Source organism: Pararge aegeria, chromosome 1, assembly GCF_905163445.1.
Source record: "Pararge aegeria chromosome 1, ilParAegt1.1, whole genome shotgun sequence".
NCBI classification, from domain to species: Eukaryota; Metazoa; Arthropoda; class Insecta; order Lepidoptera; family Nymphalidae; genus Pararge; species Pararge aegeria.
Genome location: NC_053180.1, coordinates 10688157 through 10707918, shown reverse-complemented (window position 1 = coordinate 10707918; position 19762 = coordinate 10688157). Strand labels below are relative to the sequence as shown.

Sequence of the window (19762 nt, the reverse complement as noted above, 5' to 3'; positions counted from 1 at the left end):
CAACTTTATAACAACATTTTTGTGACGGGAGTTTTTTTCGTTGAAAATTCCTAATTTTATCTAAAATTTAAATATAATACTCAAGGTTAAAATACTAATCGTGTCCCGAAACATGGCGACGGAACGATCCGCTAACAGTTCCTACTATATAAAATCTTTATTTTGTAAATGCCTCAGAGTAACAATGAGATAAAAATGCGTCTATACGAGAGTATTATTCATTTTGGAATGCAATTTAATATCGAAATAGTTAATATAAAGTAAATATATAAAAAGGTCAGTCTGTATCTTTTAGAAGTATCTTTTAGAATGGGACAAAGCCATGAGTGTCTGCTATATAGAAAAACGAAGGTTTCACGTAAACATTATGTGACTTTAAAGTTGTGACATACGACGGTATTCAGATAGTTAGTTTAAAATTAGTAGCAATATAATACAAAAGAGTAAATAAAGTCACATATACAAAAGTTGTGACCTTTCGAGAATATCTTTCTACAAAAATATATATGAAGTCGCAAAGTGCACCCGAGCACTACATTAAAAGATTGATGATTATGATTGAACAGTGTGCTAATTCATAGAAAGATTTGTTTATAAATGTGGTTTTAATTACACTATCAGAGTCATTTTCAGGCTAAAAGTGTAGAAAAACAGAGTCTCCTTTCTCATAGAAGATCCCTTTAAAACAGCCAATACCCTGTGATGATAACCGGGACCGAGGGCATAACTTGTTCGTTGAAGTACAGGGGTAAAAAGATTACCAAACTCCGGAATGGCACTGAAATTTTAATGAAGTTATACTTCTTTTGGCGCGCTAAGGAAAAATGGTGAGAGTTAATTTTTACGATGCGCACGCACACCGTCACAAAATATCTACACCATGATACTTCATGGCGTAGGTATTTTCATCATTAAACTATAGGTAACTACCTATACTGAACATTTTAGTTTTTCTAAAAAAGGTTTGACTTTGATTTGGCTTTCAATAATTCAAACCATACCTTTTTTCTATTGTTAGTGTTGTTTTTTCTACAAACGTAGAATAAGGCGAAAGTTAAAATTTTTGAAATAAAAATTTTTAGTTTGTTACGCCAAAGAAGTATAATTTCTAACGCGTGTACATAAGTACACACACGTTTTTTAATTACGGCCCGACCCGGAAGTCGAACATAAGACCCAAATAGATAGTGGAGACGGATGAAATTAATAATATTATAAAACTAAATCGAAAGCCTATTTTTGTAATTTAGTGAGAAATAAGTATAAAATATTAACGCCCCGTTACTTAACTGTTACTCTGAGGTAAATGCTGTTAACAGTGATAAATGCGCGGCCGCGCTTGGAATGTGTGGTGAAGAGGCGCGTGACGTCACTGAGGGCTTAATCCATTCTCCTGCGGCACGATCTCCTGAAATAATTTTATGACTATTTTAAGTTGAAACCGGGTTGCTATTTTTTATTCTTACTAGCTAGGACCGTGGCTAAGCCCGCGTGTAAACCAAGCGTTCTGAAATCTCATAGTTGTCATTTGCTTTTCTGGGAAAACTATAATCCATGTCGTTACAGAAAGAGACGGCGGGCTCCTTTTAGAGCAATGAGTGAGTACTCATTCACTCTGTTTTAAAATTTTCTCGAAAAAAGTCGCTAACCACAGACTGAAAAGAACAGAGTTAAACGAAAAAAATTGTTATCTAATTTTTTATTTGAGTATCAACAGGCTATGGGTATAAATTTGCTATATCATATACCCACTTATAGGTTGCCTCAACCGAAAATAAAATAGCCGTACAAAGCACCCAAAGTATATAGAACTTCGTCGAGGGCTATTAATGCAGATGCGTATTGGATAGAAGCAGGCGTTACTTAGCGGAAATCCATGTTATATGGAGGATGCTCCGGTTTAGGAGCGAAACGTGCGTAAATTAAAAAATTGCCGAGTATATGTTTGGTGTGGAGTATAAGGATTGAAGAAATTATAAATTACACCACACAGATTCTCCTGCTTTTCGAGGAGGATAGCAAATTAAGCTTATTTTCATAATGCGGCTCATGGGCTACCTGGCTTCGGTCCCAGTTCCCAAGTAGCTTATCTGTATTAGCTTCCGTTTTTATGAAGATTACACGTTGACAATGGTTCACAACTTAAAATTAACTAAATACAGGGGACAAAAACTTATGCGAAAATAAATTAAATGAAATAACGAAACGTAGGTATAAACAAGCAATCTTTTATATACCTTTTGCATGTGTACGGACAGCTGGTCATCAAGCGCAAGAGGTGAGGCCGGCGCCGGTAGCGAGCAGAGAGTAGTCCACTGTCCATCTGTTTCGTACAGACACTCGACGCAAGCCAGGAACTCTTTGCCGGAGAAACCACCCACAGCGTATAAAACATCGTCGAGAGCGACTAGTGCAGGCGCGGCTCGTGGGCGACGTAGCATCGGTCCCGATTTCCAAGAAGCATCTCCTCGGGACAAGAATGCCGTGTCCCGCAAAGAGGCTGCACCGGCCGACCCGCCCGCTACAACACCGTGCGTTCGCCAGACCGCCGCGCCAACCGAACGCCTCGCGGTTGCCAATGGCGGACCTATGGACGTTAAACTTAATTTTAACAATAAAATACGTTATGGGTAGAAATTATTAAAAGAGCCTCCTGGAATACTACATAAATGTACAACTTTAGCATTAGTTCGTACACGTATTTTGATTTCGTGTGGACCATAGAACGTGTGGATGAAACGGGCAATCGAATTCAAATTATTATCAGAAAAACAAACTTCATATTTTCGTTACAGGTATGTAGTTTTTTCTGTCGAGAAAGTTTTTGAAAATTTCAAAGCGGATGTTTTTTCTTACTTTTTAATGCTGTGAAGAAGTACATATATTTTCAATCGTTTCATTCTACCTAATTTAGCAGCGCTCGACACCTCACTGAATGACATGCACAGTAATGGTTCCTTCTTCGTATGGACTTCCACACGCTGTGCTATTTAAATGTAAGAGTTCAAGTCAAATTGGGTTAACAATTTTTGTTCCGACCTTGGAAAAAAACCTGTCGATCCGTAGTTGGAAATACTAAATAATAGACTAGTGAAGCAGATGCAATATTACTGACCCATCATGAGTTTATAAGCAAAGCCAACTGACCTTCAACCCAAACGGCCCCTTCGTCTTTCAGCGACAGCGTCTCCGTTGAAGCGATGCAGTTCCACGTATCACAGCCACCGAACACCCACAAAGCGTCTTCCCACACGACGCCTGCGCATTGCGAACGGCCGGTGTTCAGCGGGGGCGTTTCGCTCCATGTATCGGTATCTGAAAATAAATACCAGATATAAAAAAACACAAGTACGAAATAGGTTATATGCATACAACGTGTAAATAAAAACCGAAATAATACTTCACAGGCATCTCTGAGACTCATCATTAAAATCGAAAACCTAATAGTTTTTACTGCAAAAAATCCGATACAGCCCTAACGTCAAATACAAAATTAAAATTATGTGACTCCTTTCACTTACGTACTATGCTCGTGTCGGTCTTTTATCTTCAATAGGGGAGGATGCATAAACGCTTAGAATGTTTTGAATTAGTTTGTATGGAAAAATAAAAATGCTTCTTTAAATTTAATATTTTTACAGCGCGATTAATCATGAAATATACTTATGCACCCTTCAACAGTATTTCGTAATTCCTTTATACTTGTATAGAGCTACAGAGAAATGACATGGGTCCACATGGCTGGGAAAGACGTATTCTTTCAAAGAAAGAAATAACGTTATTAATTATTCTTGCCAAACATTACATTACACATTACAACACCTTCTAAGGTGTGTGGCATGAGATCCTGGGTTTCATTGAACGGGTTGGTCCAATAATTATTAGGTAAGTATCGATTCTCTATGTCGAGAAATTCTCAGTACGAGCTCGCAGTTGAGAAATTGGCTGTGCATCACCGTGACTCTTAGAGCACGTTAAGCCATCAGACAAGATTATGTTCACTCACATGTAATAATAACCGTTAAAAGTTTGCTAATAACTACCCGCGTGGCAACAACTTCGCGAGTATATACCGAGGATGGATACTCGTACATACCAGGTACGTAGCGATGCACAGCTCGTAGGCTGCGGCCACCAGCCCAGCCGCCCACCACATACAGGGCGCCGCGTGACGTATCCGCTGCGGCGGCCGCATAAGAACGTGCTAAAGGCATTTTCGCGCGAGCACGCCACGCACCTCCACCCGCGTCATTCTAAACACGTAAAGAAAAAAGTGTCGTCAAACGACGAAAACCTTGAAATGTGGATTCTGATGATATTCTATTATTCAAATATTTTTCTCTTCGAAGATAAATCTCCTCATCAAAGGAATCGCCAGGATTCAATCGTAACATGCGTTATAACGTAGATTTGCAAATTGCGGCTCGATCACATAAACTATTCACTCTCGGTTATTAAAATTTGTTGGATAGAAGCAGGCGTGACTTTACGGAAATTAATAATATATTATGAAAATTAAGCTTAATTTGCTATACTCCGCGAACAGCAGGAGAATCTGAATGGTGTCATTTATAATTTCTTCATTAACATAGTTAAAATTTGTGCTAAAAATACAACACGCTAAATTCTAAAATTACATTTATGCTAAACTAAACTAACTTATGATAAATAATAAGTACTTAACAAAAATTAACAGCTAAATGTGGGTAGTATAAAAATAAGTAGTTGTTAAAGCCCTTAAAGGATTGGAGCAGCTTGGCTGTTCTAAGCACTTAATCTTCAAGGAAAGTCACTAAACCAGCAGTTTGATACTAATAGACTGAGGGAGACAAAGTCATGTAGTCGTTATAACGTACTTACGAACTCGTAGAGAGCCTTGCCGAGGCAAGCGGCGGCGTAAGCGTGAACAGATTAACTCTTCTATGAGAGATAAGGCCAGTGACAAGCAGTAGAACATAAATAGGCTGAGGAAAATAGAGTCAACTTACCTCCTTATAGACATCAACGGATTCCAGATCGGTCTATCCATCGGAGCCGCCAAACACGTAGAGGACGTCACAGAGGCGAGCGGCGGATAAGCGCACACGGATCTTCTTTCTATGAGGCCCATGGTCAGTAGTGGGACACTAATGGGTAGGGGAAAATGAAGTCAACTTACTTCCTCATAGACATCAACGGAGTCTAGCTCAGTCTGTCCATCAGAGTTCTCGAACTCGTAGAGGGCGTTACCGAGGCGACCGGCGGGGAAGCGTGAATGGACAAGCTTTTGTATGAGAGAGCGGGCGTGTTCAACAGTGGGACATTAATAAACTGAGGAAGATGGAGTCAACTCACCTCCTCATAGACATCAACAGAGTCCAGCTCGGTCTGTCCATCGGAGCCGCCAAACACGTAGAGTGCGTTACCGAGGCGAGCCGCGGGGAAGCGTGCGCGCGCGCGTTTCATATCCGGCAAAGGCGTCCACTCGTTCGTACGCGGGTCGTAAGTCTCGGCGGCACGTAAGACGCGTACGCGGTCGTAACCGCCGCATACAACTAGGCGTGAGCCCAAAGCGGCCGCGCCTACTGCGCAACGACCCACTGACATGTGGGCACGGGCCTGTCCCGCACCCTCTGCCGCTAACCTTTATTAAAAATTAATATTTATTTATTTAAACTCTTTATTTGTACACCACTACACAGTTAGGAAAATAAAGGACGAATAGAGAGAAACACAAAGACTGGAGTAGAATTTGTATTATACTCCAGTAGGCGGCCTTATCGCTTAATAGTCTTAAAAGAAGTTTTATTTTTAAGTAATAAATCTACTGGAAGTCATTTTTTGTTAGGTTGTGTTAGCGGTTTAAAAAAACTGTTTAGGAATACACAAGTGCTTTTATATATTACGCCACCTAATCAAATAATCCATTTATTTCTATTGAAGTTTTAGGATTGATGTCAACTCAATCTAAGCTGAAAAGGCTAGACGCCAGAGCAGTTCAGTTTAGCATTTTTCATTCAGAACGAAACTGATATTATGTCATGTCATTATTTTTAGGTTTGTACATCAACCACAATGTCTCTTCTTTGACATATATATCTATTATTACCCCACCTAATCAAATAACCCATTTATTTTTACATTTGATGCTAATTCAATCTAAGCTGAAAAGGCTAGACGCCAGCTTTTTGTAGACCACAAACCAGAAAAATAAGATATATATACTTTCATATGATTTTTAGAAATCTCATGCACCCCGAATGCATAGAAAACACGGCAATCGACAAATTAATAGTAAGTATGCTATAATCAATTTAGTTATAGAACTACCTTCCCCCACGAGGCCCGTCTGCCCCGCCGGTCCTCCAAGCGGCGCGCGCTGCCGCCAGTCTTCCACGCAACGCCACGACTGCACGCGTTACGCCGCACGCGCCCGCACGCGCCGCTATAACCGTGCACTCAGATTGTGCGCCGCTTTGCGATTGTGGTTGAGACGGTACCTGACCATACAATTATTTTGACACATCATCATCGTAAAGCTTGTCTGCGATAATTATGACACATCTAAAAAAGGTAAAGTTTTACAGTAGAGCATTTTTAAACTTTGATTATTAATAAAATAAAAAGAAAAGCACTATAACGTTCCATTTTCGCTCTCGCCTTCAAGAAATGATGTCATTGTAGTTAAAACAAGATTCTTTTTCTGTAATATGCCATCCTAGTTGCAAAAGAGCGATATCAACGAACGAAATATGTTTATGTAAGCTCCATATCTAAATACCTATGTGTTTTGTAGGTTCTGGTGGCAAAGTTGTTTAAGAGCTCCCTGCGATACGTTGTCTACCCACCTAAATGGGGTATCTAAAAGCTGTTATGGTGGCTATGGTGCAAGGTATCCATTCACCTCGGAACCCCTAACGTCTATTCTCAGAGGTATGTCCCAGAGCATTGAGTTTTACATCTCGTTAAATTATGTTGGTTACTCTATTCTAATGCAAACAGTTTGGACTAGCCTAGAGTCGTGGCAGCCGGAACAAACAGTACTGGACTGACTAGAGTTGGTGTTATATGGACTTTTATAACGTAATAGCTGTACGTTGCCTGCATTTTTCGTCCGCGTTTAAATCAAAATTATTAGTGACATGGGTATAACTAAAGCAAACGACGTATTGTAAGACAAGAATGGCTGCTCACGTGATCATCATCCGGGAGGTTTGTTGCGATAAAACGGTCACGTCGTCGTGTGGCCCTCTCACGCTCTCTCTCACGCCTGTACTCTTGCAGTTCTGGGGCGTCCCCACTCGCAGCTGGCAGCTCCCCGCAGTCCCGTAACGCCCCTGAACCATCGACGAACAGCAAGTGTGTGCGCGAACATAATTCGTCCAACTGTCAAACACATATTGCCTGTAATTTCTTAAATTGACGTATTAAACGTCGCTTCTAGCAGCTATAGTGTGTTAATAAATATTTTTAAAGAGAAAACACTTAATTATTAAGACCCATAAATATCAGGTTGTATTCTTTATATCCTTACCAAAATGGCAGTGGAGAGCATTCCAATGCATGTTATAAAAACTTTTGGTATAGTAAATGGTTTAGCATAGAACGTAACTACATATTAATAATCTATTACTTTTGAACCGAACCGAAGGTTGGTACAACAATACAAATAAATATACACAGAATCACTAAACAATCATGATTTTTATAGATCAGAATCCAGTGATTTGAAAAACCAAATTTCGAAACTTGCCTAGTCTAAGGCTTTTATTAATCGTGTTAGAGGTTCACTGTTGACATAAATTCACCTCTTTATTGTCCTCTCCGACTCTTCTTGTGTCATCTTACATCGGAGGTTGGCAACAATTAGGCTATTAAGACTATCTAAACTTTGCTAAGCGCTGCCCTAAATAGCGACCTGGGTTCTATCGGATAACATAACCTCAAATTTTAACGAATTTTTCTTCTTTTGAAAAACTACACATTTCCTTGCAAAAAAAATTATGCAAGGAGGTCCGGCCCTAAATTATGTAGGCACGATTCAAAAACGCTACCCAATATATAAATAACGATAAGCTACTTAGCGATAAGGCCGCCTTTTGTATCCTGCTTCATTCTTCATGTGTTTGTTCTTTTTTTGTCTTGTTTCTTTGCTTGAGTGGTGTACAAATAAAGAGTATAAATAAATAAATAAAATAAATAAATAAATAGACATTTATATTAACACTTGTGTGTTATCATTAGACTTTTATAAATAAGTATGTAAAAATTACAAAGAGACGTAACGTTACGTTGCAGTGAATTACTGCAACGTGACGTTATACATTAACTACAGAACCAAATGGCTTAGTAACGACTATAAACTTTGTGGTTACAAGCAACGCTAGTTACTCTGTTTGAAGATCTTGTGGACGCCACTGGGAGAGGGTCATATTGTTTCGTACTCACATCAATGTCCGCAGCGTGATGGTCACGCAACCAGGCGAGGGCTGCATCAGCCACGGCGGCTGGGGCCTCCTCCCCGCCTTCAGCGCTCGTCTCGCGTAACAGCTCAATGCGGATCAGAGGTAATGCAGCGAGTGCGCCGCTCGAACAAATTTCGTCGAACTGCGAACATAAGCATTTATCTAATCAGCAAAGCTACCAATAATCCACAGCTGGACACGTTTCTTTTATTAACCTAGTCACAAATTAGACTAAATTGTACTCTCTTGATATGTATTTATATCTATGTAACTACTTTTTTCTTTGGTGTACAATAAAAGTGTATTCATTCATTCATTCATATTTGTTCTACTAATTTATACATAAGCATTACAAGTTCAGTATAGAGCTCCAATACCCGGTTTAATAAATCGTCCTAAAGTTCTGTCTTAAGCCTGAGTAGAAAGATCGATACTTGAAAACATGTTATTAGCTTGATTTTGGTTTATTCACCCGGTCCATATTGTAAATTTTCAAGGTTCCTAACAATATTACGTTAATATTTTAGGCCATTGTATTAATATTGGCCATATTGTAATTTCCTGACGCAGCTTTATTTTCATAGTAGGTTTTGCACGCGTTTATTGCGGTCTCTTACAAATCCCATGGGAACTGTTTGTTTTCCTGGGATAAAAAGCAGCCCATGTTACTCTGTCACTAAAACCATGTCAAAATTTGATTAGTTGCTTCGTTATGTCGTAAAGAAAGGACAAATAACAAAAGCACTTTCGCATTCATAATATTACTGTGAATTCCTACAAATATTGTTATTATGTGCTGTAAATGAAAGCAGTAAAAAAATGATGACGATAATATCAGTTATTATTACTATAGTTTCATAGTTACGAAGATTATTTTCATATACCACATGGCTGTAGGAACACTCTAAAAAACTCTCTTAACTTACTCTCTTAACTCTCTTAGTTGACGTTATATAAATTATAACAATTATGATAATAAACATAACAACAAAAGCTGATTAGTTATAGCAGCAAGTTCATTATAGATTGAGCTAACAATGTAGGTATGTTCATTGATTCTAACAAATAAATACGTTGTTTCTATTATTATTTACTTCTTTGTATTATTAGATCATTTTTAATTATTTAGCTTAAACAAGTACGTAAATTGAATCAGTTAAGAATATGCCTTAGTTAAGTAACAATAATAGGAGCAATACAGTTGCCCAGTCCATTGAATTATGATAAACAATCATTATCATCTTATTTAATGTATCTATGTTCTTGTTAGGCTCGTATGGAATCAAGATGCTTGATCACAACAATCACTATCTTGTTAGGAATAACCAATTTTTTTTTAGAGTGAACTGATATAAATATGAATAATTGATTATTAACTTACATTCTCGGCAATATACGCGTCGAGCTGAGTGCGGTGTTGTGGCGCGAGTTCGGGCAGCGAGCGCAACGCAAGACAATCGCTCGGCGTTAGATGTCGTAGCAGACGTTCAGCGAGATGAGCTCTTACAGGCTCCACACGCAACTTTGTAGCCGCGCAGTAAACGCGCCGTGCGGCCGCCGTGTCGCGTACTCGCAACTTTCCCGTGTAAGCGTACTCGACGAGCTCGCGTAACGCGTCCGCGTCTACGCCGGGTACGCGTAACGTTACAGGCGCGGCAGTGGGAGGTGGTTCGCCGAACATAGCGAGCAGGCACGGAGAAACGGCAGCCAATACTGCGCGGTGTGCAGCTACCTGTTCATTTAATTAAGAGAATAATGCCCGTTTTCACTAAAACAAAAAAAGTTAATGTCTAAATAAGTAACACCTATGGAGGGTAGAGGTAAGGAGGATCATCTGTGTATATGAAAAAGTGTCGTCAAAATGTATTAAATTAGGATGGCGCCACATTTGCATCAAGGTAACTCTTAAAAGAAGCGCCAAATATAAATATTGTTAGAGTAGGCTTGAACAATAAACAAGGAAGTATGGAGATACAAGGAAGTAAGGTTATATTTACCACAATATTTTGTACAACGTAAGTTGTTGAAATTCTCAATAATTAACTACTTTAGTCGATAATGACATTAAATTTTTTAACTAGGCATACTTCAATTCATCTACGATTGCTACATTCATACCATACCCTGTGCATCTACCAGCGCCATTGTGGAGAATTTTTGAACTGTTATTTAGCGCATCAACTGGACACTTTTTCAACTTTTCTCCCATATAAGATGACTCTCCTTACCTCTACCCTCCATAGTAACACCTAATCTGAGGAGATACATCAACCGTTCACCAATAGTTATCAAGTTAAGATATAGTGAAACGTATTTTTTTCTATAGAAATCGCCTAAATCATACGAATACGGGCATTACTTTATTAAACTTGCTTCCCAAGTTCCAAAGTAGCTCAACGAGTCACTCAGCTGCAGTTGCAATGGGCGAGGCACATAGCTCCGCGACGGTAAACACTGCGTTGGTGGAAAGACAACATCAAACAAGTCTCTGGCAGCCGCTGGAAACAAGTGGCGCAGTCCATCATGGACGTCAATCAGTTGAAATGATGATGATGAATTATTGACTGCATACGAAACTGACGTTAGACGGCAAGATCGCGAGATTTACGTCAGTCACAAGCGTGTCGTGAGATTCGTATTCGTACTGCCGGTAAACCGACTACTTTCTTATAGTAAGTTATAGATAGTAAGTATGACAATGATTAAAACTATAGCGGTTATTCTTTAGTAATAAGAAGCGATGCCGCTGAAATAATTCGCCCCACCTCTTCGCCTGCCGCCGCAAGTAGAACGTCATAATGCTGTCGGGCTTTTCGCAGCGCGTTGAGTGCGGCGAGCGTTCGCGCAGGCGCATCTGGGTCATCCAATTGGAGTTCTTGCTCCAGTGCGCTGGCCTCCTCGCCATCACTGTCATCAGAACGGGACGCCGATGAAGTTGCTCCGCCTACAACATTCAAGGGTCACTATTAGTCAACAACCAAATACTGTCCGAGTACAGAGAACGAGTCTCTTCTCTTTGCTTAAGTGCAGATTGTTCGACTTCACACGCCCTTGAGAACATTATGGCAAACTCACAGTTATGCAGGTTTCTTCACGCTATTCTTCTTTACCGTAAAAGCCATTGATATTTAATTGCTAAAATTAAAAAAGCAACCTCCGAATAGTGAGAGGTGCTGGGGATCTAACTCGGTCTCCCCCCAAGGAAGGTTGTCTTAATGTGTGTTACTTACTTGCTCTGCACTATCAGTAAATGGTAGTAACATTTATTGCTTACCAAAATGATCTCCATTGTTATTATTGGATAGACCAAAATAGTTAGTAAGAATAGTTTTATTAAGATCTCAATCCACCGTGGATCGCAATTTTAATAAAACTATATTGGTTTAACCTCTAAAGTGAACTCCTCGCAGAAACTTCAAGGTTAGTTGGAAGGTAAAAGAAATTAACGCAATTAAGTGTATCGGGTCGTCATTTTTATTTAAGCATTATGGCCCATGGCTTTTGACCTCATAGACTCATTTTTATCACAGAAAAACGCACCGTGCATTTTTCTGTCAAACGAGACAAAAGAACCAAGAAAATTCTAGACAAATAATTAGGCCTATTGCAGTTATCTCATATAGGACTATATGAGATAACTATAACTATATGAGGCCTAATAGTCCTATATGAGATAACTGCAAGAGGCCTAATTATTTGTCTAGAATTTGCTTGGTTCTTTTGTCTCGTTTGACAGAAAAATGCACGGTTCTAGTACGAGATAAATGCAAGTGGCCTTATTATTTGCATTGTATTATGTCAAACTGTAAGCCAAGTTTGATAAACGGTGAATGTAATACAGTTACAGACGTATTTACTATTCTCTTGCTACGAACAGAAGTCACGTGCAATTTGTAAAAAAAAATGCATTTTTACTGTTATCTATCAGTTTACGAATGGATTATAATATCAGATAACAATAATGTAATTATATTATGTTTATGATGGTAACTAAGATAAAGACGCTAATTTCCTATCTTATTACTATCTTATACTAGGTTATTGTTTTATTTTTTTATTCTTTTTGTTACGTAAGCGATATGAAGAGAACGGCCTATGCCTTTCATAGGTGACAGGTCCATATATTTATTTCGCTTTTCCCAAAGAAAACTTGCTTTAATTTTAATATACATGTTTTATTTATTAAACCAAACATCTTGGCTGGTTTGATACTTTTTCATATGGTAGGAAAAGCTTAAGAAAAGGTCCCCATATAGTTTCGCTAACTCATTTCATTGATAGTACGGAAGATTACCCTCATCATCCTCATCATCATCTCTTTCTGGTCACAAAACACAAAACCCACGGTCCTGGGCCGCTTGTTTCCAGCGGCTCCCAGCGACTCGTTTTGATGTCGTCTGCCCACCTCGTTTCGGAGTCGACCAACGCAGTGTTCACCGGCGCGGAGCTATGTGCCCGGCCATTGAACAGCCCGCCCAAACGTTTACCTATGCGGGTCGCACAACTTTGCTATGGGAAATAAAGATAACCCTTCTATTAATAAAATGAATAGCTTGATGAAAACATTCACTATCGTGGTAATACGGAAGTCATAATAGAGGTATGTGAATTTGCAAAAAAATGCGCGATGTTTTTCCTTTAGTTCATTATTCATACCATGATCGAGTTCGTGATCACGGAAGACAATTCAACCGAAGGCCAAAAACGTTACACGAGGGATGGTTTGATCAGATCACGGTAGGCAATAAGGTAATTGGATTTATGATGCTCTTTTTTACCGTTTGATTGGAGTATGGCGTAATTTCTGACCATAATATTATACGACTCTTTTGCGCTAGTTAATCTTTAACTAGTGGTATAAGTGACATGATACCGCTGTCTTCCCTGTGTTTAGTGCCAGGGTACCTTCGCAATAACATACACCAAACCCTAGAGTAACCGACTTCATTTAGTATCTATCATCATTATCAACGCATTACGGACACGGGTCTCCTATCAAGGGTTGAGGCCGTAGTCCACCACCCTAGCCAAGTGCGGATTGGTAGACTTCACACTATTTAGGTTTCCTCACGATGTTTTCCTTTACCGTTAGAGCGCACATAGCTCTGAACAGTTATAGATGAGTTCGCAGGATCGAACTCAGTCCCGAAAGCGAGGCTAACTCTTGCCTACTAGGCTATAACCGTTTATTTTTTATGCTATACCCTACGTACCCAGCTACGTTACAAAAACACCTTTTCACCAGTCAAACCACTTAGTCAGTGCCAATGAGTGGGAAAATCATTAGACTACCTTCTATAATCCTGTTACCACTAAAGACTTAGAAACGAGAGAACAGTAGTTCGGACGGTACAAATGCATTAATAACAATTTCTATAGACCGCCAACATCATGGGGTTAATTTACAGGAGACCCAGTTTGAGCCACCGCGTTCCTTATTCCACTTTGAAGTGTTATTATTATTTGGTCGGAAACGTAAGGTAATGTCAAACCAACGCAACTAGCGGTTCTCTTAAACAGCACGTGTGAAAAAAAAAGTTATCCTCAGATTAAACAATATCTTAAAACTGACGGTATTCAGTTAATTATTAATTGAATTATTAATTAATTGAAACCCAAAGTCGCATCTTAATTATCAATCGTTGTGTATTTAATAATGCGCAATCCAAATAATTTAATATCATTTAAGTAAACTAAACAAAATGTTATTCGCGCATTAAAATGTAAACTATTCATTGAATCAGAAGTTACTTTCTTAACTTAAATTGCAATTCCATACAAATATGTATTCAAGATGGCTGGAGTCAGCCAGAACAACGAGCATTATTCTGAGGGTGATATTTATTTGATTGGGCTGCTCATCAAATATACAACCTGAATACCAGAGTGTAATGGCCGATGGTAATTACAATCCACTGGCTCAATACTACACAGTCACGCGTGCAGGCCCACGTCCAATCCGTACCTTGTCCGTCACAAGACTACTCTATTTACCCACAGAAGTCTTCTACGTCCGCAAGGACGCAGTGGGAAAACCGTATAGGACCGAGGGAGCCCTCTGCGGATGGTATGCTGACCGCGTGCCGCAAAAACGGCATGGTCGCTGGGTTGCCCTTTATTGGGCTGAAAGGCGTTTCCATTGTGGACTACTAGTCATGGGGCCGGGAAGGCCACCACGGTTAATGCGGGAGTAAGTCACGCGAGTATGCCCTTCAGTAGGGGTGCGTCAGCACGCGCGAACATACCAGACGTCCAGGTCCTCGATACGTAAGTCTCTTTTCATGGTTGTGTTCCTCGCGTACCGGGAAGCGTTCGCCTGTCTTCGCAGAGCGATGGACTGGTGGGCTTACTCTATTGACAGCTACCACATCTGCTTATGTACGTGAAACAATGTTATGTATCTATTTAATAGATACAAACACTACACAGAGGTTATTCATTGACTGGTTGCTGAGTCTCTCAGGAAAAGGCTCAAGCTTGTATCAACTCACTCGGTTATTTGTACTAGAATACCCACAGACATCACGGGGCATAAACACTCGCGGTAAGTCAAATATGATTATGATTATTTCTTTAAACTATACAATAAAATACTACGAATTATAATCAAATTCCTAAAATTGCAATTCAACTTTTAAAAAGAATCTGACAGAAATAAGAAGATCCGTAGAAGAACTACTACTACTAGGCAATGGGCGGGGCACATAGTTACGAGAACCGTTGGACGTTGGTCCTGAGGTCTTGGAATGGCAACCCCGCACCGGTAAATGCAGCTATGCCAATGCGTTGTTCTAGAAACTATTCGAATTTAGGTTGCTACCCACTCGATTAGATTATCGACGGTACAAGGGTTCTTAAATGATTTGACCTACGCCTATGTGGTATTCTAATAGGTAGGTAAGTGTCTAATACCTGCTATAAGTAAATAATTGAATGGACACCTAGTAGGTACTCAGAGCTTAAAAAAGGAACGTAAAAAGGTTTTGAAAAACTGACTTTAATGTAAATAAATGACGTTCGTAAGCGTAGCGTCGAGGAAATACACTTTTGCCTCGATCTTAATATTGGGAATAATGACAATACTCTATTAATTACTCAATATCTAAATTTATTTAATTTTAATACTCGTTAACCGTCAACGTTTTACGTGCAATTGCAAGGTAGTTTTTCACACATAACTAGAAACATGATTTTGGTAGATACCAGCAGTTTTGCTAAGATGTTTAGGTAACAATCTAACACATTTCTCGTCTAGATAGGCGTAGTGTAGTTGTGCAGGTCGGCTGGCACGAGGCATCGTGTCGCGTTACAGTTGATATCTTTTAGTAATTGACTTTGCAAGAGCCTTGAAAGTTGTTTATGCGGCTACATCGATTTCCAGTCCGTAGCTTCCAATCAAATGAACTGACTGAAAAACTATACCAAGCATAAAAAATGCGGCAGAGCAATTTATAATCGACTATAAATTTATTATTCCGCAAGAGATATTAACTACGCAGTAGGTGGCTAGATATCATCTACCTATTTGTCAAACAACTTTTATAACAACCAAAATTTATTTTAATACCCAGCGGTTTCTCGTTACTCGTAATTTTTTTCTCATAGAACTTAGAATGCGCTATTCTGCACTGAATACCTACCCCGACCCACCGCATGGCACCTTTACCGCGTTCATTGTCGTCATTTAATGCGCTCTTGGACAGCCATGCTCAATGGGATCTATTCCATGACGTGTGGACAGCTTTGTTCCCTGAATTGTTGAGATACTCTGAGAATATTTAATGACCTTTACTTCAATATTCGCTTCTACGTACACTATATTAATATCATGTCTTTTATAATGTTTAATGTAATCTTTCATTCATTTGTTTTAATAGTTATCTATAAATTATGTAGTTCTATCTAGTTAGTGTAAGTGGCCCTGACGTACTAACAAGATGTAAAATAAACAATAAATAAATAAGGGTGTAAATAAAACAATCCCGGACTGCATCCACGTTTGGTGATGAGTAAAAAACTCATTAAAGAAAACTATTGATAATACATAATTTTTATGTATTATCAATAGTTTTCTCAGCGCACAGCAAGTAATGAATTTTATAGGCATAATTTGCTACTTTGGATTACATGTTTGCTATTTTCTTAAGGACCTCAAATTTTTTTGAAAATGAATTATAGCTTAGATCACTTTTTCATAGTGTAGCTTTCTTTTGGCGAAAAAATGGTTAGAATCGGACCAATTCTTTTGCAAGCCTATTCGGTATAACAAACAAAAAAGATTTCCTCTTTTTAATATTAGTTATTGATTAAAGAGCTATGCATTCACTATGCTCATGTTAACTATGCAAGGGTGATAGCCAGGATGAGTTATATCTTATTTTGTCATTATTATATGTGTGAAGAACTTTGTATCATTGAATTTTTTTACTATTGCTATTGTTTCCATAGCTACTAATATTATAAATGCAAAAGTGTATGTGTTTATTTTATTTCTTGGTCTCTATGTTGGGCTCAACCATTGCACCAAGCATGGTAAAATTAAGCACAGAAATATTATTTATATTACATTAACTCCAGAGATGAACAAAGAGTTAAAAAAATGCAGATACATATATGTAATTATTATTCCATGTAGTTTGTTTTGTTGAAGAAGTGAAACAGTAAGTGGATCTTTCTAAAGACTTCAAGGTATCATACCATACCTTGAAGTCTTAAATACAAAAATATTACATTTCAATATAATAATGCTTTATGTGTTGCTATTAAGCCTCCTAATATTATAACATGATTGCCTAAAGCAGCTTTTAGAAAATTATGAAGGTTTATTAATTAATAAATGATATAAAGCATCAAATTTTAATGCATTAATCAGTTGTTCAGATTTACTGCCACTCTTTACCACTCCTCTCAAAAACGTTTTATAGAGTAAAAATATTAATTAATAAGCTATCATTGCATATAACCTGACCTGTACATTGGTACAGAGCTTAAATGCACTAATTAAATTTACTGATACTTTTCCACTACTGACATATTGCACACCTACATGGTTTTAGTAAGAAAATAATAATTTAATATTCAACTACAAAAACTTTTTAAAACTTAACTTAACTGCAAGAAAATTAAATTATTGTAAGGATAAGAAAGGCAATGTTTGATTTTAGTTTGTTTCCTCAGTGCCTGAGTTTATTTTGGAAAAAATAGTAATTGAAACACACTTCTAGAAAGACAAATCTAATATCACCAAAACAGGTTTTAGATATTATTACTGTTACATTTTACAGTAAAAAAAACTCTGTATAAGTATGTTGAATGTAAGTTGTACATACTGTTATTATTTTAGTTATATAAAACTTCAAATTTTGTTCAAAGTTAACTTATACCATCATGATGTATAAAAGCTACTAATTACAATAACACTGTAGCATGGTACTTTTAAGTAAGAACCTGTTTAGATCGCAAAAAAAATGTTTTAATGACGTGTTTACGTATCAAATGCTTACCATCGCCGTTCCTGTAGTCATCGCGTGGTTTCATGATGCCGGTGGTCTTGATGAAGGGTGGATGGTGCGAATAGCCGGCTCTGCACCGCTGCCACACGCGTCTCACGACCTGGACACACCATACACAGCGGTGAATGCAATGCCTAGTGCCCACCTGTCTCCCGAGCGTCGGTCGTCGGCCCACTGGCCACCCAGCGCCGAACCACTAACCAGATTAAACTAGCACGCGGCGGCGAAGGTCGCTGCGTAGTACCGAGTCACATGGCTCGCCATTCGCAACATCCCTCGCCCCAACCCCACTAAGAAACACTATTAAATTAAACGTAGTATTACGTTATCTCAGACGATCCTTTGAAGCCAGTTGACAGCTTCGAGAAATATCAACACGGCGACACAATAACATTAACAGTTCTAGCTAAACGGGTCTCGTTTGAATTTTATAAATAAAAATTAAATTGAAGTACAAATACAGTACAGATTAACAACTGTTGTTTATAATTGAACGGACTGTCAATTGTCAAATGTCCCACAAGTAGCAGTGTTGCCATTTACCGATTCCCAACTTAACCAAATAAATTAATATTTTTAATTTAGTCTTGAATATATCATATTTTTATTTAAAATGTGATCTGCCTGCAACTTCTCCGGTATTTGCGTATATCCCTTCTATAAACCACCATTTATAATGATAATAATGAAAGTAGATTTTCCGAGATAAAAGTACCTATCCGTCAAGCGTGCTTATTAACAAGCAAGAAGCAAGTGCAAATTTAAAGAAGGAAGCGATAATAGCCCAGTGCTTACGACATCGGTGGTCGGTTGTTTCACTTTTGGGGGGAGGAGTTCGAATTCCAGCAAGCATTTTTACTTTTCTAAGTTATGTGCGTTTTAAGTACTCAAAACATCACTTGCTTTAATTCTGAAGGAATACATCGTGAGGCAACCTGCACGCTTTAGAGTTCTCAAAGGCGTGTTAAGTCTACCAATTCGCACTGGACCAGCGTGGTGGACTTAGGACTACACCCTTTCCACTGTGGGAGGAGAACCGTTCTCTATAGTTCTCTCAGTAATGGGTTGATATAACTATTAGGACTTATGTTTAATCGTACCTATATATGATATCCCTAAGAATATGGGAAAGATTTATGAAGTGGCAATTTAAAAAAACAAGTGTCATGGCGGCATTGGCCCCATTGACCTTAGGCCTTTAATTTAAACCCAACCAAATGGCGCAAATATTAAATGCTATATAATAATTCTTACAAATATTAGAAAATGTTGTCATGTTTTCAATAATGTTAATAATGTTCAAATATATATTTGAACTTATGATTACTGCCGAGTAGCGGCTCCAACATAAATAAATAATCACCTTGGCATCAATTGGATAATGATAGAATATGTTTTATTAGTAAAATGGCCAATCTATGCGTTATAATAAAGACATTGTGATTGTGTAGCCTTATGTTGAAACGAAGTCTAGCTATATTTAATGACATACATTTTACTTCTGTTGATCATAGATTAAAGCAGTACCTATACAGATCTTTCTTTTTTAAACTAAGTTTGTTAATTTAAGATTAGCACTTTAAGTCCCTGTTCCATATCTAAAGATTATTGATTTTGGTATTGTTATCAAAATACTTGGCATCTAAGAGTTTAAAATCACGAAATACTTGATATACGCTGATATTTTTGAAGTTCAAGCGGTACAAAATTATGTTTATAAAGACAACGTCATAATTTTGAGTTCGCAGTTTTACCTGTCATGGCGTATCACTAGATTCTGCAATTTTATTTATTGAAAATAAATTT

At 38.2% G+C, this 19762-nt stretch overlaps 1 protein-coding gene across 3 annotated transcripts; it reads right to left on the bottom strand.

Annotated features, from left to right (window-relative positions):
- Window positions 1–1085: 1085 nt before the first annotated feature.
- On the bottom strand, window positions 1086–18425 carry LOC120625676 (kelch-like protein 3). Of its 3 annotated transcripts, none has more exons than XM_039892800.1 (12): window positions 18281–18425; window positions 17948–18056; window positions 11210–11388; window positions 9826–10176; window positions 8428–8586; window positions 7174–7365; window positions 6310–6479; window positions 5335–5623; window positions 4097–4253; window positions 3148–3315; window positions 2238–2587; window positions 1086–1408 (listed from the first exon to the last, which is right to left on the bottom strand). In XM_039892800.1, exons 2-12 carry the CDS (start codon window positions 17979–17981, stop codon window positions 1370–1372), a joined length of 2088 nt encoding a protein of 695 aa, XP_039748734.1. In that variant the 5' UTR covers window positions 17982–18056; window positions 18281–18425; the 3' UTR covers window positions 1086–1369. The 3 variants fall into 3 exon arrangements, with proteins under 3 accessions (XP_039748734.1, XP_039748752.1, XP_039748743.1); XM_039892818.1 differs by lacking the exon at window positions 18281–18425 and adding an exon at window positions 18158–18255; XM_039892809.1 differs by lacking the exon at window positions 18281–18425 and having other exon boundaries at window positions 17948–18151.
- Window positions 18426–19762: the final 1337 nt, after the last annotated feature.